Source organism: Camelus bactrianus, chromosome 19, assembly GCF_048773025.1.
Source record: "Camelus bactrianus isolate YW-2024 breed Bactrian camel chromosome 19, ASM4877302v1, whole genome shotgun sequence".
Lineage (NCBI taxonomy): Eukaryota > Metazoa > Chordata > Mammalia > Artiodactyla > Camelidae > Camelus > Camelus bactrianus.
This window is the reverse complement of record NC_133557.1, coordinates 27,803,738-27,827,124: the sequence shown is the minus strand read 5'-3', so window position 1 is coordinate 27,827,124 and position 23,387 is coordinate 27,803,738. Positions and strand designations below refer to the sequence as shown.

At 46.3% G+C, this 23,387-nt stretch overlaps 1 protein-coding gene across 3 annotated transcripts in view; it reads right to left on the bottom strand.

Moving 5' to 3' along the window:
• Window positions 1-3,199: 3,199 nt before the first annotated feature.
• Window positions 3,200-23,387, bottom strand: part of CASS4 (Cas scaffold protein family member 4) — a 41,377-nt gene continuing 21,189 nt past the window's right edge. For all 3 annotated transcript variants that reach the window (XM_074347477.1, XM_074347475.1, XM_045519283.2), the window contains 6 exons: window positions 18,250-18,672; window positions 13,892-13,993; window positions 11,053-11,133; window positions 8,904-10,214; window positions 7,946-8,023; window positions 3,200-4,477 (listed from right to left, as the gene is read on the bottom strand). In XM_074347477.1, the coding sequence (XP_074203578.1) occupies window positions 4,067-4,477; window positions 7,946-8,023; window positions 8,904-10,214; window positions 11,053-11,133; window positions 13,892-13,993; window positions 18,250-18,672 (2,406 nt within the window). In that variant the 3' untranslated portion in view covers window positions 3,200-4,066. The remainder of the gene's footprint in view (window positions 4,478-7,945; window positions 8,024-8,903; window positions 10,215-11,052; window positions 11,134-13,891; window positions 13,994-18,249; window positions 18,673-23,387) is intronic.

Genomic DNA, 23,387 nt, shown 5'->3' with positions numbered 1-23,387 from the left:
TGCATGCTACGGAGCCTTTGTTTTGTGCCAGCAGTACCTCTAGTGATCATCAGAGATCTGGGCACAGAGGAGGTGCTCAATGAATATTCATTAAATAATGAATGAAAGGAACATGGCATTAGCCAATAATCTACACAAATGGGCGACTTGTGCAAAGGGGCAGCTTCAGAGACCTGGGGTGCATACTCGAGGAGAACATAAGATTTTAAAAGGGTGCTTTGTTAAAAAAAATAGTTGCCACCAAACCAGAAACATGACTCCCCAGTGCTTATCACACTGGAAGATCGCTCATCAAGGCTTCTCACCACTTCCATCTTCCCGATGAAATTTAACTTAATTGAGGTCAAGTTGCTACCACCACCACCACCACCACCACAACAACACCCACCATTTCCTCTTCGTACCTTGCGAGGAAACAGTACAGGCTTCTGGGCATTAAAGAAAAATACTTAGCAAAAAGTTGCTAAAATCTAAAAAAAAAAAAATGTGATTTTATCCTGCTTTACAAATGTTTTCAGAAGAAATTATCCTATTGAATTAATCAGTGGAAACTCATCCCATAAATGCTCTTTTTCAAAAAAAAAAAAAAAAAGGAAGGAAACACATTTAGCTAAGAGCAGCAGTTTTCATCATGTTAAACCCCATGGTTTTGTACTTTGTTGACGAAGGTCTTTGGTTTTGAACTCATCTCAAAAAAATAAATATATATAGATAGCTATATCTCCAGATCTTCCTCCCTCTGTCTCTCTCTCTTTGGGTCTTTCCATCTCTCGATCTCTCTACAAACATACATATGTAGTTTCTGAAACCAACTGGGACCTGTTCATTACCTGTTAGAGACCAGGTCACTTAGGAAGGACTAAATGAGTGAAAACATCTCAAGCATTAGACCAGTGTCTGGAGCATAGTGATCACTCAGCACGTGCTGTTGTTCTCACTAGTGGGTAAAAACTTGTTTTGCTGACTGGAGTAAACGTTTACTGGTGCCTCTCGGCAGCAGCTGCTCCTCCTTGAACCACATTCCTAACTTTGCTAGAGGCTCCTGCTGGGACACAGTTCTTCAGGGCTCTCGTGCATTTCTGCACATCTGCTGAGCGGAGGCACTAATGGCATTTTGTAGCGAACACCCTCGGAAGGCAGAGATAACATCTCCCTCTAAGGCAAAGCTTGGGCAGGTTTGCACAGATCTTTTTACAAAAGATTGGGGTTTCCTTCGTTCGGGGGTTTTTTGGCCTTGACATGAGCGCATTGTGTGCACAACATCACACATGCCCACCTTTGCATTGCCCCTGGGACCTGAGGGGAGTGAGGAAACGATGGAAAGAGAAGCATAAAGTGCTTGCCATGCTGTAAGAAAAGTCCCTTGACTCCGTGCGGGAGAGTTGATGCAATCAGGCCTGACTAATATGCTTAGAAAGACGTCCTTGCAAGGTTGGCTTCGGAATCTGGATTTGGGGAGAGTTCCCACCATCCCCAGTGTCGGTAAGAATGGTCTGGTGCCTAAACTGTTTGTACAAACAATGTGATTCACGCTGGATGCCTGCTCTCCTTCCGAAAGTCTGGAATTTTGGCCATGCCTTGCAGAGGCTGCCTGCTCGATCAGGCCGCCATGGAAACCCTGGGGCCAGGCTCTCACGAGCTTCCCTGCTGGCAACATTTCCCATGTGTTGTCACAACTCATTGCTGGGGAAATTGAGGGTGTCCTGGGTGACCGCTGGGAGGGGACTCTTGGCAACTTGCTCTTGTCTTCCCTGGTACTTCACCCCATGTGCCCTTTCCCTTTGCCAATTTTGCTTTGTCTCCTTTCACTGTGATAGATCACAGCTGTGAGCGTGACTATACGTGGCATCCTGTGAACCCTCTGATTGCATCACTGGAACTCGGGGTGGTCTTGGAGACCCCCAACATAGTCTTTAACCCCAGTATCTCGTGTCTTCCCTCAGCATCCATGAAACTGTGGCAGGCTAACTTGCTAATGTGAAGTAGGGGAAAACCTCAGACACTTCACAGTTCTTGGCAGAGCCATCCCCTTACCACCTCTCTCGGGACACATGGGTGCGCGTGTGTGCGTGCATGCATGCGTGTGTGCGCACACGCCGAGGAGGGAGTCCAGGCCAAGGTCAACTTGGGTATTACATGTCCCTCTCATCGTGGGCTTTCAAGGGCAGGCAGCTGATCTAAACTAGTCCAAGCAGAAATCAAGACTCTTTCTTCTGCTCTGGCCACAAACCAAGAAGGACACAAGTCAGGGTAACCACCTTGCAGTCCTGAGAGTTAACACAGAGGAAGCGGGCCTGAGAAACTGGGCCTTGATGATTCTGCTGGAGCCCCTCAAGCCAGCTGTCCCTGAAGCCAGCCTTCCCCTGGGTTGTTCTAAGATACTTGAGTCTGTGAATTTCCTTTCTTGCTCAGGAAAGATTGGGTATGGTTTTCGATCCCTTGTGACAGAGGATTCCTATCTGACACAGATCACAGCTGTTCGAAGAATGTGGACTTCTCCATTCTAGTGTAGAGAACCAAGCCTCACAGAGATGGGCCCCTTCTTTAGGGACCCTGACACCATCTCAATGAAAATAACCAGACTTCTGGCAGTCAGCAATTTAAAAGCGCTTACCAAGTGCTGAGTAGCAGATGGGAACTAGACCTGGTACCATTTCAGGAGATGTCCAGCCTGGAGATGCTATTTCCAGGCTCCAAAGGTGTTTAGTGGCTGAGATACCTGTAGGAGACACGGACCTTCACTTGAAGTCAAGTAGGGATGATGTAGCCATAGCAACATGAGCTAAAGCCCCAGCTGCAAAGAGAGGAAGAGGTGGTTTGACTTGGGGGGAAGCTCTGGGCCGCTAACAGATCTGTGCCCAGTGATAGGGATGCTGTTCTTGCCGCACTTCCTGGCTTGGCTTTTCCCGAGCTAGCCTTGCACATGCAAACTTGGCCTCTACTGCATCTCCTGGCACGCTTTGGGGAGAAGCTTTTGACTAACACAAGTAAACGTTTTGCTTTGTAGGGGTCGGGGGTATCGCTCAGTGGTAGAGCGCATGCTTGGTGTGCACAAGTCCTGGGTTCAGTCCCCAGTACCTCTGTTAGGGCGGAAAAAAACCCAAAACACCCCGCCAAACCCCCCCCAAAACATTTTGCTTTGGTACGAGAACCCAGTCACACAGATCAAAGACTTTTTCAAAGAAAGGATTGCTGCATAGAATGTTTCAATTTATGATTATATTTATATAATATTATAAATGGTAACAGATTTGAGGTATAAACCTTTTTTGATTGAGCATCCTGCATTTATCAACACAGAACCTATAATGTACAAAATAAATTAATAAGGAACCCAATAGAACATGTTATGTTGCAACTGTAACATGCCTCTTTAACTTGGGTAAGATAAAACAGCAAGCTATACATAAATATATATATATTTTTTGGTGTAAGGCACAAACACATAATTTGTACCAATCTCACAGAATTAATTCAATCCAAAACGAAAAATTTATTACATTTTCTAGCGGATGCAACAGTGACTAGCCATTTGAAAACAATCTCTCCCCTTTCTCCTACTTTATTTTCTCCCTAGCACCTATCACATTGTATATGCATTTCTTCATTTATTGTCTGTCCCCCCACTAGATTATAAACTCCCTGAGGGCAAAGCCTCTGTCCGATTCAGCGCTCTGTCCCAGCACCTAGAACCTGACACAGAATAGGAACCCAATAAATAAGTACTGAATGAATGAATTTAAAACAGGCACTTACTCAGCCAATATAAAAATTGGTTTCTACAACCGCCTTTCACATGCTGGCCCTACATGATATGCTAAACCCTTCGCAAGGTCCTGACTCTACACCTGACCCTCTTCCCTGACTCCCTGTGGGCTAAGCCAATATCCTGGGGTTGCCCAAACACTTGGTAATGCTGGCTTTGGGCCCCACAGCTGCTGCCACCTGTTGCGTATCCCCAGGCTGACTTTTCCCACAGGGCAGACCTGCACAGGTTGTGGGTGGGAAGCTGATGCTAAGAGGTTAACAGGGGGAAGGAGGGAGGGAAGGAGGGAGGGAAGGAGGCTCATCCCAACGTCCCTCTGAACTGCCGCGTGTGTTGCTCCAGCTTCTCGGCCTCGGCTTGGAGCTGCCCCAGGGCGGCGGGGCTTGGGTACGTGAGCACCGCGTGCTTGGTGGCCAGCGCCAGGTCCTTGAGCAGGCTGCACAGCCGGCTGCTGCCACAGAGAATCTCATTGCGAACGTCCCTCTCCTGGGTCTCCTTACACAGCGTGTCCACCAGCTTCTGCCCCACCGTGATGACCAGCTTGCTCTGCATGATGAAGATCTCGGGGGGCTGGCTGCTGCTGAGGCTTCTATTAAACACGCTGATGGCTTTGAGGAGCGCCCCGAAATAGAGGCGGCAGTGTTCAGAGAGGTGGATTTTCTTCTCAGGACTCTGCTGACTCAAAGGCCGGCGGGTAAGGCAGCTAGGATTCTAGAGGAGCAGGAAAAAAAAAACAGATAAAAGAGAGATTTGATCGGCAGGCTGTGGGTGTCTCCCTTTTCCTGTTTTTGCTCAGTTTGCTAGACTTTTTAAAAGGAAAAAGTACAGTTTTACTTGGGAAGCCCCATAGTGTAATATTTGCCTAATAAATGAATGTTAATACTTTCAAAGCAGTGTTATATATAAATGATCACACTTATATATACAATCTTATATTACATTATATAATCACACATATTATATACATATAAAATCATATTGAATTCTCCCAACAAACCATTAGAAACCCATTCTAAAAAATGCATTGACAATATCTAAATTTATAACTTAAAAAAAAAGGCAGAAAACTTGACGGTGAGATTTTAAAACTTACTCAAAGAACAGATTTTAAAGCATTTAAGAAATTCTTCCTAAAAAAAAAAAAAAAGGGAAATCCTTCCTAATTCCAGGATCAAGAGGGTAAACCCGACCCCCTGCCCGCCAATTTCAAGAAGAAATCAAAATATACTGACCTATCTGCCTTAATATTAAAATATTTCTCTTACTTGCTAATAAAGTTTCATCTAGAATTTTATGTTTGTGAATTTTATTTACTGGATGTGGAACCAGTTTCCCCCCAAAACCTATTCACTAGTGAAACAGTCTCAGCTAACCCAGGAGTAACCCCTCCAGTTAACAATCCAAAGCCCCTTTGCTAGGTTACAGGTGAGGAAGCTGACGCTCCGTGAAAAGAAGAGGCTGTCTAGGGTCACTCAGCGCACACACACACAAAGTTCGGGAGCCCCAGGCCGAGTAGGCTTGAGGTGGGAAGCCCATGAAAAAGACAGCAGGACCCCCAGGCAGGGCCACTACTCTACTGCGAGCAGCACCTGGTTCCCTGGCCCAGAGGCTCTATCTCACTTTTTGCCTCTGAAATGGCTTACTTTTAGGAAAGTGGAACTTACCCCTAAAATTCTATTCCTTAGCTCACTCCTGATTGGTTATTTCTCTCCCTCCTGATTGGCCCATTTCTACAAAGCTTGTTCCTGATTAGTCAATTTTTATTACACCTTATTTGCATATGATGTTGCAAAGTGTAAACTGGCAGCCTATAAAAGCCTATGTGAACCTACAGCTGGGGTCCAGAGTTTGGAGTGTTAACTCCTCTGGGCTTGGTGGTGTAATAAACCTGAGTTCTCCAACTCTCTGAGTGCTGCTTGATCTCTTGCTGGGATCCAGGTTGCTGTCACAACTGAGCTGTAACACGTTTTTCTGCAACAGGCTAAGTCTGAAGCTCTCATCCTTTCTATTAAACTGCACACTCTTATTGACCTATGAGATCAACCTATCAACAATCTCAAAAGTTACATCTCAGAAGCACTCAGTGTGTGGTCTGACTGTGTGTGTCTCCCAAAAATTCATGATGAAACTTTACCCCTCAATGTGAAGGCATGAGGAGATGGGGCCTGTGAGAGGTGACTAGGATTACATGAGATCTTGTGGGTGGGGCCCCCATGAATGGGATTAATGCCCTTCTAAGGGTCACATGAGGGATTACTTCTCCTCTCTGCTCTCTGCCAAGTGAAGATACAAGAAGTCAGCAGTCTGCAGCCTGGAAGAGAGCTCTCACCAGGACCTGCCCATGCTGGCACCCTGATCTTTGACTTCTAGCCTCCAAAATGGTGAGAAATAAATTTCTGTTGTTTGTAAGTCAGTCAGCCTACAGCACTTTGTTATAGCAGCCCAAATGGACTAAGATAGACAGGTGAAGTGAAGAAAAGATTGGAGTGTTGGTTGAGATAGACTTTCTGGGGGCAGGGAGCATGAGAAGAACGCATCAGAGGCCAGAAATGAGAAGCAATGATCTGGACATCAGAATGTGAGCGTCTCAGCTTGAGACTATCAACCATAGACAAAACATTTACCATGACTTCTTCTCCTGGAGTGTTGGAAATGTGGGGAGATATTTTTGGTTGTCACACTAACCAAGGAGCATTGCAGGCTACCATCAGACAGGGCGCTAGGGATGCTGAACAGTCCATCCCACACAATGGAGAACTGTCCGCCCCGATGGTCAGTGGTGCCCCCAATCCCCACTGAGAAGCACTGTCAGTCCAAGTGTGGTCCTTGGACCACCAGCAGCAGTACCTGGGAACTCTTTAGAAAAGAACATTCTCAAGCCCCCTCCCCAGACTTACTGAACCAGAGACTCTGGGGTGGGGCCCAGCCCTCTGGGTGTTACCGCACCTTATAGAAAACTGTGATGCACTCTCAAGTTTGAGAACCACTGGTCCAAACACACTTCACGTTGAGCAGAATAGCATGATTTTTAGCAATCTGACAGGCCCAAAGTTTGGCATTTGGGGTTTGTGGAACTGATGCTCACATCAGGAGGCCTGGGTTATCATCTTAGTTGGCCTCTGAGAAGGCAAATGATCTGGTCCACATCACTGGACATCTCTGTCCCTCTTTCTCCCACCCTGACCTCCACCCAGCCAGGAAGTTGAACTGGGTCCCTGGCGCCCAGGCTTCAGTTATTCAAAGAAAACCTTCACACATTCTGCCCTTTCTATCTTGCTCTTAATTTCAGTTGGCTTCCTCTTTGTCTTTAAACGGATCTGCTGTTTTTAACTTAAATTAGTTTTGGTAAATGGAAAATGACTTATCATTTGCCACTGGTAGAAGGTAACCAATAAAAATAAGCACAATGATAACATCTTTGATGTTAAAAAAAAAAAAAAGAAGAGCATCAAATGTCAAAGAGGCGTTGAAGATACACAAGCCCCGTGCGAAAATGGTTTTCCTACCGCAATCAGAAACATTAAAAGAGAATGTCTGGTGGGAGGGTAGAGCTCAGTGGTAGAACACATGATTAGCATGCATGAGGTCATGAGTTCGATCCCCAGTACCTCTATTAAATAAATAATAATAATAAATAAACCTAATTACCTCCCCCCCACAATACAAAACAAACAAAAAAATTAAAATGGAAAAAAAAAAAAAAGAGTGTCAAACAGAAACACACACAGAGGGGAGACCAAGTGAAGACACAGGGAGAAGATGGCCTCATACAAACCAAGGAAAGACACCTCAGAAGAAAGGAACCTTGATCTTGGACTTCTGGCCTTCAGAAATATGAGAAAATAAATTTCTATTGTTTAAACCAAAGCGAGGGGAAAAAAGAATGTAAGTCTGTGTGACTTAGTCCATGGCAGTACCCCTATGATATACTTGCAGAGGATCTAGAATTATCTAACTAATGGTTAAAGGACCATATTCCACCTTTTGGGAGTTCACTGGACTTGTTCACCTCCAGGCTTCCCCCTACTGTAAAAAAGGAAAAATTACTGTAAAAAAAGAAAAACCAGATCTCCTCCCATATGGGGCAGGGTGATAATGCTGGATTATTCACAGCAGGAAACATCTCTGGGGACAAAGCACATTCATCAGAAGTATTGGAGAGTGAGCACTATCTCTTACCTGTGTTTCTAAGTCTTTGTTTTCATCCAACGTTTGCTCTAAGATGGGGTTTTCTTTCTCTTCCAGGTTAGGCAACTTCTGAAAAATAAACTCCCTTTGAGTTACCAACCTGAATGTTTTTTTGACACGGCCGTAGAGCTGTTCACGCGCACTTTAACATGTGACCATTCCTCTCTGCGTTTTTATTGATGGCTCTTCCTGCTGATGCCTTTTTCCCATAAAGGAGCCTTCGGCAGCCCAAAGGCTGAATTTTGCCCACCAGCACGGCCTAATATCGTGGCACGCAGTTTAAATGGGAAATGAAAAACGTTCAAAGTTCTAGCTTCTCTAGAGCGTGTTAAAGCTTTCGCACCGCCAGGCACGTCAGCAGAACGCCGAGACTGGGGCTGAAGGAGCTGAACTCTCTCGCTGACACAGCTCCCGGGTCACCTGCTGCACCTCTTGACAAAGATCTCTTTCTATAGTGTCGTGTCTGGACTCACAGAGCAAAGTGTTTCTAAGAGTAGCTAGAGTCTGGAGGCTGCTAAGGCCATGCACAATTTGCAAGAGTGTTTACACTTCCTCTTCTGTTTCTAAGGAACACACTAAAAATGACTAAACTTACAACTTTCAAAAATGCAAGGAACCTTGATGGTGAGATTAAAATTTTTGCTCGAAGAACAGATTGCAAAAGGTTCTCAAAATCCTTTCTAATCTGAGCATCAGAAGTAAGCTCTGAACCGCCAAATTTCCAGAAGACACCCTTTATGCCTTAATATTAAAATACTTATCTTATTTCTTAATAAGATTTCATCTAGAATTTTACTTTCATGAATTTCATTTTCTGGAAAATGGAACCAGTATCTCCCCAGAGACAATACAAGTATCCACAGAGTCTTGGCATCTCACTTACTGGCGAGCCGTCCAGAGAAAAATGAAGAGCTCCCTGATATGATACCACCTGGAACTCTGAACTCACCTGTTCACAGACATTTGTCTCATTTTTCTTTAATAGTTCAGGGGGGTGTTCATTTTCCTTTTGTTGATTAATAGGTACACTCCTTTGGTAGGATTCAATCTCCCTTCGGGGAAGCTGGATGCATTTTGCAAGCTTAAATTCTGCATTTGGAGTCAACTGCATGGTATCTTCCTTTTCAAAATTTGGCTTGAAAAGGAGCCTCCCGTTGGCAATGACAATGGAGGCGAACCTCTTGACGTCTTCCGGAACCATCCGCGCCACCAGGACAAATCTTTCCAGGTCATCTGGGTTGTTTTGGACTTTGTCGGTCACGAGGACTTCCAGGGACCAACTGCAGCTCTCCAGGCTCTCCTTTGTCTCTAGCAGGATTTGGTAGGAGTTGGAGATAGTCTGTAGCTGATCCCTAATTTTGGCCTGAAGGTTACTGTCAGTGAGGTTAGAGGCGGTCCCACGGACTCCGTGGGCGAAATCCAGAAACTCTCTCAAGGATTCCTCCACGTGGTCGGCAGCCCTGTGGATTGCGTCGATGTTGGCCTCCAGAGAGTCTCTGAACCTCCACTTCCTACTTACAAAGTGCATCAGGCCCGCGACAGAGGTGGCCACCTTGTGCTGCAGGGCTGTTAACGTCTCTTTGGCCAAGTCCAGGTCCAAGGGGAGCTCTTTTGCTGACTCCTCCGAGAAAGAGCTAGATGAAGAGTCAGTGGAGGTAGAGGAGCATGAAGACAGGATGCTGGCTCTGCTGTCGGAACTGGAAATGGATGAGCTGTCTGGTTCAGGAGACAGCGATGCTGCCTGTCTGGAGAACCATGAGGAATTATGGTCCTTGAGACTCTCTGAAGGCCCATGGGCTTTTCCCAGCTCTTTCCAAGCTGGAGGGACACTTGGCATTGCTTTAGGTATGTCGTAAATGTTCGGCTTGGTGTTCTGCTGCTCCATGCGGGGAATCAGAAAGCTTGAAGGAACCTTGTAGCTGACACCTTTATCCAAAGGGAGCACGACCCTGGCTGGTGGAAAGCTATACGAAGGAATTTCTGGAAGACTGAGTTTTTTCTGCATGGGCACGTTTCTCTGCGGGTGTGGTGTGTGGGACTCTGCTCTGATGTTTGGAGGACTGTGGAAGCTGGACATATACCTAGGGGGAGCCAAGCGTCCTGACTCTTCCACAAAGCTGGTTAGAGATGTGTTTCTCCCATCAGCCTTTTCCGGAGACACTGGCGTGTCATAAATCCATTCCGACTTCTGAGGGCTGGGCAGCGTGTTGCAGCCGCCTCTCCTTGAGGCGATGGTTGATGTCAGGGGAACACTCTGGCCCTGTGAAGAACCACACAAAGTCACCCAGTTTGGTAGCAATTAAAAAAAAAGGTGTGAGCAACTCATTTGACAAACGGGTAATATACTGAGGACCCACTAAGTGCTGGGCACTGTGCTTCTTAAAAATCAGGTCATCACTGCTAAGCTCAAGCTTCTCCATTGGCTTCCTGGGGCCGTTATCATTCAAGCCAGACACAATCTGGTTCCAGCCTCCTTTTGTGCCTTCTTGCTCTCTGCCTCCACTATGCCTGCCACCACCCTTCTCAAAGGTCCAGCCACCCAGGCTGTTTACCTTCGCCTGAACTCAAACTCAAACAGTTTGCCCAAACTGGTTCCTCTGCTCTAAATGTCCTCCCAACCCCTCGCTTTCCGTCTAAGAAACTCCTGTGCATCCCTCATGACCCTGCTGAGCTGCCACCTTGGGGCAGAGTTATGTTTACTGTATGCGTGTGACAGAATCCAATGATAAACATGGATTACAGATTTCAAATTAAGGCCCCTCCCCTATATACACATAAAAACCCACTTTAACACATGTCTCCAAAGTGTATCATAATAAGAAGCACTCATCTAACGTCTACTGAGCTCTCGCTCTGGGCCAGGCACTGCACTAGGTCCTTTGCAGGGATTATGTCCATACTCACAATAAGTCTGTAATAAGAAACTGAGGCATATGGGGAAGTCAAACCACGCAGCCTGTCCTGATCCTGAACACCACTGCCTACAATGAAGTAAGTTCTGCTCCGAGGGATCTCATTCCTAATTCTGACCAGGCTAACGTTTCCCGGAGGCCGCGCAGGTTTGCACAGCGCTGGTTCTCGGCGCCTGTCGTACTTACATTTGTTCGGCTGGCGGGGGGACCGAGTGCTGCCTTCTGGGGGCTGGGGGGGATGTCATACAGCTGCTGCTTCCCTGGCTCCTGGGGACAGACCGCAAAGGAGGATGACTTGGATTTCTCCTTCCTGGTGCCTGCACATCACAAACTCTCCCCACACCAGTGTTCTTGTTTGCTTGTTTGTTTTTTGTTTTTTCCCCAAACAAAACCACAAATCACTGGAAGACTTTGGGACTTTCAGCGTGCTGCTTTTGTGGGTGGAGGTGTGTGCTGCACTGGGTGTATTTTCAACACTGGACTCTGTGTTTTAAAAAAGGCACCTTCTCGATTGAAGGTGGGGACACGCTATAGCGAGAACTAGCTGCTGTTGGCCTGAGTTAAAAATGGCAGTTCATTTCCTTCTGTAAGTTCACCTTAAGAATGAATTAAAGAAGAATAAACATAAGATGGGGACTTAATATGGCTTTTGTCTTTCTTGTTTATCTCGGTGGAGATTTTCCTGTGCTTATAACAACTCATGAACTCATCCTGCAAACATACACTGAGTGCCTACTACCTCCTCAACACTGAGCCAAATGACATCTCTACACCCGGTAATGCGCAGAAGATGTGGTGCCCGTACAGATAATAGGCATTAAAAAAAATGGTGTTGTTTTATGTTGGGAGGGGTGTAATTAGTTTTATTTATTTATTCATTCATTCATCTTTAATGGAGGTACTGGGGATGGAACCCAGGACCTCGTGCATGCTAAGCACACACTCTTACCACTGAGCTACACCCTCCCCACAAAAGGCATTTTTTTATGCAGCAGTTAGGAAGTCCATACACAAGGATGTGATAAACAGATTGCATGTTCCAGAGCGAGGTGAGACAACACCAAAACAGGTTTTGCAAAGACAGAGAGAAAAAGCTGGAATTTGGAGGGGGGGTTTCTTTGGAGGGAGGTGGGCTGTGCGCCTCCTGCAGTCTCCTCCTCAGCTGGCGAAGGAAGAGATGCTTTTCATCCCCTTCAAGCAAAGTGGAAAGTGCCCAATAGACCTCCTGTGACTTGAGTTGTGCCCCCTGAGCTCGGGGGCATCGTGCGCAGGCTCTAACTCCGCTTGAGGGAAGTCAAAGGTGAGAGTCTGATGACAAAGCGCAGGGTGGTGGCTGTGCTATGGAGCCCTGTTCTCAGGGCCGGGACCAGGGCGAGGAAAGAAGAGCGCCCCTCTTGGCACAGCATTTAGAGGGGCACCAAAAACTCAGGCACCAAGGGAAATAATAGTTTATGCAGTATTTTTTTAAAAATCACAAACAATGTGAAAAAAAAACCCATGGTGAACAAAAGGTCAGAACAAATGAAACAAGAAAAGATCCACAGGGCGGGGACGAGGGTGAGGCCAGTGAAGCGAGTTGTACAAATGGGTCTTTACATCAAACTTAGGTGCCCAAGGTCAGTCCCTCATTCTCATCACCCAGTTCTGCCTGCCTGCGCTCTGGAGTCTGTCAGGCCTGAGGGAGCACACATGTTTCCCACGGACCAGACGTGGACCACACGGGAGCTGGAGCAGGAGCCAGGCCAGAGAGGGTGAGAGCTTCTCAGGAGGGTGAGGCTGGAGATGACCGCCTGCCCCGGAGCTCAGGGAGGAGCCTTCAGCCACCAGCTGGGGAGAAGCATTTGCCCACCTCGTAGTATTTGCAGATAAGAGATGCCCAGCAATCAGGCCGGTGTCAGGGTGTGGGGGTACTGGGGGGGGGCACTTGCAGGAATGGCCCAGAAGAGAAAGAGTCATCTTTCAATGCTCACTGCCTCCACAGAGCAACACTGTGACATCCCCCCATCAGAACCAGGCACGCAGCAGGGCCTTTCTACATCTGTGCTTTCTCCTTGCCTGCCTCCCCTCAGCCCTGTAGGAGCCTGAGGCCACCCAGTGAGCAGAAACCAGAGGGAGGGAACTGGCAGCCAATCCTGAGTCCTGCAGCAGGAGCCCAGGCTCTGCCAACAAGCTGGGAGGGCAGGTGCTTTTGCTTAAATGAATACGAAATGTGGGTATTGCCTGGACTGGACATTTAAATTCCTCCACTGAGACTTCTTATTACCTGTGAGTGACCAGGAAGTTACAGATTCAGACTGAATTTTTCTTTAGACTAGAGCAGTGGCTCTCAGTCCTGGCTGCACTGGAGAACTACCTGGGACCTTTAACCTTCCCGCTGCTCGGGGCCCACCCAGACCCCAAACATTGTAGTCTCTGGGTAGGGTTCCAGGAAGCAGGCATGGTTGGGTAAAGCACCCAGGCCACTCTGATATACACTGATGGGCAGGGGAGAATGCAGCCAGGGGCCCATTTTGATGGGCTAAGAAATGAGGGAAGTTGTTTTTTGATTACTTGAAGCATGTCTTACAAAATTGATCTACCAGTTACATTCAAATAAGTTTAAAAAAAAATCCTGAGATTTCCTCCCCCCCCGAGATAACCAATCTTAAGATAACCAATGACCAGAATAATGTTAAGACTATGATGTATCTCCTTCATGATATTACTTTTAAAAAGTGCACATCTGTGTATGTGCGTGTATGTGCGTGTATGCGCATGTGTGTGTGTATGCATAGATATAAAGTATCTACTGCAAATGAAAAGTAAACATTTTTAAAGTATTCAGAATTCAAATAGTTCTCCTGAGCAGGTCTGGGCCCCCTGGGCACAAAGCTGGCTTCGGAGTGCTGATGTGTCCTTTGAACTCAGGACTGGAGCCCTAGGAGATGTCACAGTGGACAGCTGAAAGGCAATGTCTGCGTAAGGCTGAGACCCCACACTTCGGGCAGAGAAACCTGGGAGGATCAGGACCACAGAGGAGGCTCACCTTCAGGGCTGGAGGGCACCGGCTCTGGGAAGGTATGTCGTACACTTGGGAAGGCAGAGCTGGCAACGAGATCCTAGCAGATCTGGGAATCGTGAAAACGGCCTTGAGGAGAAAAAGAAGAGCCGAAGGAAAGAAACGTCACTGCTGAGTCCATGGAGTGTGCTCAGTTTCCCAGAGGATGCTCATGTTCTCTAGGGCCCCGAATCCTGGGTTATTAACGTGTCTGTCTAACGATGCTGAGGATGCAGCCATGAATGAGACAGGTGGGGGCGCTTTAAGCGTGCTCCCTTATCCTCTGCTCTGTGATCCCCTTCACTGCAGTGGGTCAGTAAACCTGGCTTGGTACCTGCTCATCTTAGGCAGGTCCAAGGACAAACTCTGCAGTGGTTCCCATTATACTCTGGGTTAATTCCAAGTGTCTCGCAGGCCATGCCCTGTCCAACCCCAGGGACCGTGAAAGATGTGTCCCCAGCTCTCAGCCATCCTCCCCCTTCCCTCTTCCCTGCCACCCCCACCCCTTACTTGAGCACACCAAGCTCTCACCCACCGAGAGCCTTTGCGAACGCGGCAGCACTGCCTATGTCTCCCCATTTCTCACTCCAGGCCCATTTTACTTATGCAACTGACTTTGTGGGTCACCCCTACCTAGGAGACTACAGTGGGACTTCCCTGTGTTTAGAATTATAGGTGGAAAGAAGCCAGTTCAAAAATACCCAATGTTTCTTGGAAAATGTAGGTTCAAGACAGCAATCAATCAAGGAACATGTTTTGAGAAGCATGGTTTCAAACGATTAAGGGGGAACAGAAGGAAACTCCAGTGCAGGAACTCAAGGGTCTAAAAGCAATGTCATCAGGAAATCTGACCCTTTTTACTTGAAATACAAAAGATTTCCCTCTCTGAATTTAAACCAAAAATCAAATACCTTCTTTGTACTGTGACTTTTTTTAAAGAGAGGCCAGCATGTTATATTAAGGAAGTTGGAATAAAAAGTAAAACAAAGCTCAAGATAGCGGTTACCCTGGGGGGAAGTGGCTGGGAGACGTGGGAGGGGGCTCCTGGGGCGCTGCTTTTGTTCTGTTTCTGGATCTGAATACTAGACACTGAATGATAGACCCTCAGGATCTATAGGTTAAGCTTCAAAAAAAAGTTAATTGCGGCAGAGGAGGGATACACTGGGCGTTTGGGGCTAGCAGATACACACTACTTCATACAGAACAGATAAACAACAAGGTCCTGCTGTACAGCACAGGGAACTAGATTCAACAGCTTGCAATAACTTATAATGAAAAAGAATATGAAAAAGAAAAAACATATCTATGTATAACTGAAGCACTATGCTATACGTTAGACACTAACACAACATTGTAAATCAACTATACTTCAATTTTAGAAAAAGTTAATTGCAAAGAATAGATAGTGTCAGCCTCAGAGTCAGGGAAGCAAGGTGAAGGGCACTGCCTTGGCCAGCCTGGCAGCGTAGACAGACAGACAAAACAAAGAATCTTTAGTCTGGTGTTCATCCGCGTGTGACCCTTTCCTTCACCTCCCTGGGAGCCAGCATTCTCATCTGTAAAATGAAGAGTTGTTCTAATCTAAAGAGGCCTCAATCTCTCACCTACAGAGCTGTCTTCCAGCTAGAGACCCAGACTCCCCAGTGAGGACAACCGAGGAAAGTGACGCATTTCCACCTCTCGGTTTTTAATATTTTTGACCAAGTTTAATCTAGAGATAGTCAACCCATGTATAAATGGAATCTCTGAAATGGGTTCCCTTGGGCCATGTGCCAGGTCTGTGAAATGCCCATTGGAAAACAGCTCAAAGCCTGTGGCTGGAGTAGCTTCTGCTCAGAAGGTCTTTTCTCAGCAGTCTGAGACTCAAGGCTCACCGCTAGAATACACGAACAGGGAGGAGATGTCTGCCTTTTCTGTGGATCAGAAGATTCTTAACTGCTTATCATCTTGCATTTCTTCTAGCTCCTCCCTTCTTGTAGTAGAGGAAAAAGCAAAATCATTCAGAATCCCCAAAAGATACAACTCGAGATGAACTTAGAAATGACCTTGATACAGAGCAAGCAAGAGACGTGCAGGGGGGTGTTGTGACGTTTCCAACCGCCCGGCCTGGCTGTGGCTGCCCCAGAGGCCGAGGGAGCCTAGACTCCTGATTTCCAAGCCACAGGTGGCATCTATTGCTTTAAAAGACCCCCAAGCATAGAGAAGGCAATAAAAAAAGAAAAGGGGTAGGGAGGAGGCCAAAATAGAGACAGGGTAGTCATGGAGGGGAACCTGAGCAGGAATAAGAGGCGGGAAAGTTTCCCAGGTGTTTTACTGGGGCCACCTCAAGAACCTACTTGAGCGGCGAGGAGCCCCTGGCTCCTGAATTCCCCTTGTGTGGCTGTGGTTTCTGCCGATGGCCGCAGCCTGTACCAGTGGGGGCTCCAAACCGCTGACATGCCTCATGTCAGGACAAATCCTACAGCTAATGCTTTCTGAGTTAAGCTGAGATAGTAAAGTCATGTCTCCTTTTATACCGCTGTCGGTCTAGAAGTTGACAGTGAGTCCAGGGTTATGAAGCCTGATGCTGGACCTGGTGGCTTCATTCATTCCCGCTCTTGTTAACGGAGCTCCGCGGGACACCTGGGGTACGGTGGAACACTGCATCGGTTTTCCTTTTAGGGGGAAGGGAAAATGGCCTTTGCTTTTTTTGTTGTCTTGTTTTCTTTAGTGGCTTTGAAAAGAAACGCAAATTAGCCTCAGCTAAGGACATTTGTTGTTTTTGGAGGAGCCAGTATGGGGGCCCTGCTCTGAGTCAGCTGCTCAGACAACAGCTGAGCCTACCCAGCCTCGATCTGGGCCAGCTGTTCCAGAAAAGCGACGCAGGGCCCACCCTATGGACGGCGGCAGGAGGCCCCCCCCCCCACCCCCGCTTCCTCCTGATGTCAGCAGCCAGGGCCTGAGTGGCAGCTGTTCAGTGCAGCGGCTGCCTGGTTTCCTGCCTGGCAGCCCAAGGAGGGAGAAAATCTGAATTATTCAGAAATCTTTCAAGGCATCAACACCTTCCCGTTTGAAGATGGCGTTGGAAGCTGGTGTGGGGGAGGCCTGTGTGGTAAGCGGGACATCCCCGGGGGCCCAGCACATGCATCAGGAGGAGTGGCCTTTTCTGGGGAGGGACCTCACCAGGATCTCTGTCCAGAGCAGTGGCCGGGTGGGATGTGTCATTTGAGCCAAAAGCAAAATGTGTGATGGTAGGAAATCCACAGTGACTGAAGCCCATGCAAATCTGCTCTGCCTTCTTAACACCTCATGAAGCCAGGACTTGGGGGAAAACTGTGCATTATTTTTCTCTTCTATTAATTCCTTTCCTTCTTTAAAAAAAAAAAAGTTTCAGTCTGTATTTACCAAGTGCTTCCTTTCCTCTATTTAAAAAAAATTATAGAGGTGAGATACACGCTCTATATAACACATATCACCTTCCTAATCTCTTTGTTCATCAAGTATTTATCTATTTATCAAGTACCCACCCCGTGCCAGGCACGGTCCTAGATGCTGGGGACACAGGAATGGATAAAATAAAAGTCCCGGCTTAATGCCTTCTTTCACTTTCTCCTTAACCAACTCCACTTCCTAAGGGTAACCACTGTTGGTGTGTGTTCTTGTCAGTGTGTGAACACGCACACACAGACACAGAATTGGTTTTTGAGTTTTTGTTGTTTGTTTGGCTTTTATTGAAATGGCTCTTCCTCCCCTCTTGTAAATACCTTATAGAACTATTTCATCTTTTTTTCAGAACTGCATAGTCGTTCATTGTAGGGCTATGCCAAAATTCATGTAACCAATGCCCCATGAATACCCATTTAGGCATTTTGGATTTTCCCTACGACAAATAATGCTCTAGTGCCCATGGCCGCCTCATCTAGATATATTTTTGCCTTCTTGTATATTTCTGCAGCAATTCTGGAAGTAAAGTTTTTGGATTGAAAGGAATATCTATTTTAAATCTGATGAGTAATTTCTTGCATCTGAACCCATGGAAATTCAAGTCCTCCATTTACCAGCAGCCACCCTAGTGTTCCTTCCTAGTGTGAAAAAAGACCTCCACAAACAGTGTGATGCTTTCACGCATAGTTCGACTGAGCATTCAGTCTCCTGCGAAGTGTAGAGAGCTGGGAATCACTGGGGTGCAGAGAATATGAATGCCAACCAAAATGGGGACCAAACACAAGCTCACCCAGTCACCCCAACTGTGTGGCTCCCATCTTGCATGTTTGATCTCTAGATGGACACCCATGAGTCAAGGGTAGTTAAGCCTCTGGGTGCTATGTACCCCTTGACCTATTTTTTCTACCTGGAAATAAGCTTACCTGCTTTGGAAAGCTTAGAGTCTTTTCACAGATGATCCTGGCGTTGGCAGGTGGGTCAGGGAACTCATAGACTTGGACTGTGGGAGGCGGGGGCCTCTCCACCCAGCTCTTCATCTGCTCGTACACGGGGCTGGGAGGCGGGGGGTTGAGCATGGTGGGCACCTGGTAGGTCTCCTGGGAGCTGGCGGGAGTGTCTTCCAGACCCCTCGGGAAAGGGGGGCCGGGCTTGTCGGCAGGGCCCTCCCTGAGGATCTGGAGGCGGTTGGCAGGGGCCAGGCCTTGCCTCCCATGGAGTGAACACTTCCACCAGCCCTCACTTTCCGGTACGTTTTGCTCCAAAACGGTCAGGATGTCTCCTCTGCAGAAAGCCAGCTCATCGGAGCAGTCAGGGTGGTTGTCATAAAGTGCCCTGGCCAAGAGTGTCTGGGGGCCGGGGAGAAAGAATTCATGGTTATTACCATTGCCATCCACTGCTACGGTGATACCACTCACTTAGAACACTGTCACAATTGCTCTGTTATCCCTTCCCTCCACCCCAGAGGCCCTTGTCCTTGCTGTCTGCCTGATCAATTTCTACCCATCCTTGGGGCGAGGGTCTCAGGGAGGTCTTACCTGCATCCTGAGACCAGGTCCAGCCTTCCGATTACACTCTTATGGACCTGATTTAATTTGTGGTGACTATGACATATTTACATAGTTGAATGCAGCCTAGCACAGAGTTGGATTGAAATCCTGGTTCTGTGACTTCCTAGCTGTGTGCCCTTGATTAAACTAGCTACTCTCATTAGGCCTTAGTTTCTCTGTCTGTAAAATGGGAATAATAGTACTAACCACCTCATGGAGTTACTGTGAGAATTAAATGGGTTGATACATACAGACAGCTCATAGAACAGTGCCTGGCATGTGGCAAGTGCTCAGCAAAAGCCTGGATGCTACTGTCATAATGATCCTACTGCTCTTTATCTGGTTGTTGTTATTTTTCTCCTGATTTGGGTTGGAAGTTTGTGACTGCAGGGGTCAGATCTTGTCTGAGGTCCTGCTCCTTCCCTAGTATCAAACTCAGACCCAGGTGCATAGGAGATGCTCCATCGTTGTTCTTTAATTCATGAGTGACGAAACAAAGACCCAGGGGTGAGTGACTCATCTACACAACCAAGATCCAAACCCAGGCAGCCTTTTGATTCTCAGATCCATGTTCTTTCCGTAAGCCACACGCCCTCCAAAAAAACATAACCACCTGTTGTAATGGCAGCAATGGTAAAGCTTTCCCCACCTTTGCCTTCTGTTGGAATTTTCTGCTGTAAATAAATGAAGGCAGTTTGTTTCTGTGGGTTTTAAAGTATTGCCATCCTCCCTCCCTTATTATATCCATGTGTACTTACTACAAAAAAATAAGAAATAAAGAAAAACAAAAAAGAAAATGAAAATTACCCATCATCCCACCACTCAGAGGTAACAATTTCTACCATTTTGATATTCATCATTCCAGTTGGTTTTTCAAAAAAAAATTAAATGTAGTTCATTAAACTTTTTATACCCACTAGCCGCTAGCACGTACAGTTTTATAAATAAAGCAAAAATGACCAACCCTCCCATTACATTTATTGAGAATTGATGCTGCTTTTGGCATAATAATGGCTTTTTTTTTCTGTCACAAAAATGGAATTGGATGACCAACTGCTGAAAAATACCATCTTAAACCCACAGTCAGGTCTGTGTGGATTTAGGGAAACACATGCATGTGATTCTGAGAACCCTAAGCAGAATCAGATCCTTCCTGCAGGCAAACAGGCACTGAAAATCCTCCCCATAAAATCCACAGCAGCTGAGATCCCAGGGGATCACACAGTTCTTGTACTTGAATCTTTTTTCTTTATTACAAAAGTAACAAAAGTTCATTAAAGAAAGAATGCAAAATAAAATGATAAGCAAATAGAAAAAAACAAAAATGAGGGGGAAGAGTATAGCTCTAGTGGTAGAGCACATGCTTAGCATGCAGGAGGTCCTGGGTTGAATCCCCAGTACCTCCTCCAAAAATAAATACATAAATAAGTAAACCTAATTACATCCACCCTCCAAAAATTAAAAAAAATTAAAAATTAAAAAGAATCCCCCAAAACCAACAAATGCCTACAGGGCCACTAATACAACCTTAACTGCGGTTACTTCTCTGTTTTGTGTGTTTCCAGATCTCTTCTTGTGCATGTATGTTCATTTACATACCTAGAGTCAGTTTTATTTTTAAAATATAATAAGATCCTGAGATGAGAAGCCCCATAAAAATGGGAAGCCCCATAAAAAAAGACCAGCAGGACCCACAGGCAGGGCCACTACTCTCCTGTCAGCACCATCCAGTTCCCTGGCACAGTGGCTTTATCTCACTTTTTGCCTCTGAAACGGCTTACTTCTAGGAAAGTGGAACTTACTCCTAAAATTCTATTGATTCCTTGAGCGAGCTCCTGATTGGTCCACTTATAGTGCTTCATTTGCATGAAGCTCACTCCTGATTGGTTATTTCTCTCACTCCTGATTGGTCCATTTCCCTCACTCCTGATTGGCTATTTCTTTCACTCCTGATTGGTCCATTTCTAAAAAGCTTGTTCCTAATTAGTCAACTTTTGTTATACCTTATTTGCATATGATGTTGCAAAGTGTAAACTGGCAGCCTATAAAAGCCTGTGTAAACTTACAGACCCGGTCCAGAGCTTGAAGTGTTAACTCATCTGGGCCTGATGGCATAATAAACCTGAGTTCTCCAACTCTCTGAGTGCTGCTTGGTCTCTAGCCCAGATCCAGGTTGCTGTCACAACTGAGCTGTAACACTGAGCTGTCAAGCGCTTTTCTGCAACAATCCCATAATACATACAATTTTACAGTCTGCTTTTTCTTTCTTTTTTTCCTATGTCCATAAATAGTTTCCTTCAGTACCTCTTTAATTGTATGGATGTTTCCCAATGTTCCTAGACTAGTCTTTCCTAATTTGGGGACATTTTAGTGAATTCCAGTTTTTAGCGATTACAAACAATGCTGAAATGATCATCTTCAGCGCTATCTGCAGCTCCCCCAATCTATTTCCACAGATGCAGTTCTAGGTAGGAAGTCGGCAGGGTGGAAACCATTAGGGCTGCCCACGGCCCGCCAGCAAAGTCATTTCCAAGTCTGCCCGAGAATGAGATGGCCTGTTTCCTTCCCCCTAACCTACCCTGTGCATTAGCTTTTTGTTAGATGGCACGCTGGTTTTAAAAATCTTTATCAAGAAAACTTGAAATGTTTAACACATTCATGGAAACACCCAGACTACCCCAAACTACAGAACTGGCTGCAGCCTTCACACCACAGAGAGTGGAGAACTTGCGTTGGGAGGAGAGTCACCTCCCTGTGGCATTTCCGCCACAAACTCATTTCTCAAAGAAGGAAAAAGGGCCTGGAGAGTTATGGGCACGTGCATGGTGAGGGCCGTTGCTGCCTGGAGACGCCCTCTCTCATCCTCGGTGAACTAGAGCCCCTCAGCTAGAGGGATGGTATGAGGTCTCACTTGTCTGGTTGAGTGAGTTTATGAGATTAAATTAGAAAGCAGAGAGCTGAGTCAGAGCCAACAGACAGGGATCCCCTGGGGTCAGCCATGTGTTCCTTCACAGTTCAGCCAACCTTTACTGCACTATTCCCAGGGCTGGAGTTCTCAGGAACATGAATTTTGATCGTGTTCCCTTCTCACTCTACGACCCTTTGACAGCTCCCCGGCAACCTTTGGACGAAGCCCCAAGTCTGCCAAACCTTCAGGGCCCCAGGTGATGCTGCTCCTGCCCACGTGTCCAGCCTCACAGCATCACTTCCTCACCAGCCACACATGGGTGCCAACCTTTTGGGGTCCTCGAGTTTTTTGCACATGCTGTTCCCTCTTCTCAAAACAGCAGCTTTTCACACCGTGAAATTCTACTCATCCTTCCAGACACGTCTTAAATATCCCTTCCTTGGAAAAGGATTCCCTGATGCCTAGATTCCTGCAGACTAAACTAGTCCTCCCCATTTTTTCGCTTAATACCTTTCCATGTCAGGACTTAGGACGTTTGTATCTAACTCATTAAGTGGGCAATCATCTTTTTGGCATCTGTCTCCCTGCAGAGCATAAGCTCCAGGAGAGCAGGGATCACATCTGCCCTCACCATGTCCCCAGGCTCCCATACACAGTATGTGCTCATCAGCTACTTGGTAAGTTAACCAATGGATAAGGACGAGTGATGCGATGCCCTCATGTTCAAGTCTTCGGAAGGTAAAGAGACACACAGCACCAAGATGAGAGCCCCTATTTCTGTCTAGAGTAGCATAAGAAGGAAGCTCTCCGACCCTTTTAGATGGCTTCAGTAAGAATGACCCCTGAGATGTCCAAAAGATGGGCCTCAAGGCCTGGCTAGTCTGCACACACAAGTACTGTCCCTTTGATGTGCTGTGAGCAGGTTTCACAAGAATGTGGGTGCTCAGCTTGGAGAATCCAGCAGAAATGAAGCATTTAGAGGGAACAGAGCTTTAGAATCTTATAAAGAGCATTGATTAAAGGTCTAGACTTAGTACAGTTACTTGCTACCTTGTAGATTATTTTTTGGTTAAAGAGGCCAGTAACTTCTGTTCAGTAAGAAAAGATAACTTGAAAGGTTATGGTTTATTACCTTGTTGGACTTTAACCAGGCAATCATATCCGAATATTCCTGTATTGAATTGCCTACAAATACCTAGATCCTTAAATGCTCTTGGGCCCGATTTTAACCTTTTCCTGATTCCCTCATTAATGAATCAGTCTTTGACATGAGTTCATTTTATATTCACATGAGAGTCATGATTATGCCTTTTGGAAAATAATACTTTAACTGTCCACACTGGGAAGAAAAGGGAAAACAAAACACAATCTCCAACCCATCATCACAATTCCCATGAAATACATCTAACACAGTTGTAAAAGGTAAAGCCCATCATCTGAAGTGTGCTTGCCTTTGTCTAGAAATAACAAAGTGTGTTATGTTCAGACAGAGCAGTTGCTTCTACATGGCAACTGCTTACAAGTGTCCAGATTGACAGCAGCTCAGCCGGTGGCTTTGCCCATTGTGAAAGGCGGGGGTGCTTGTCCCAAGAACAATGGGCCTCTC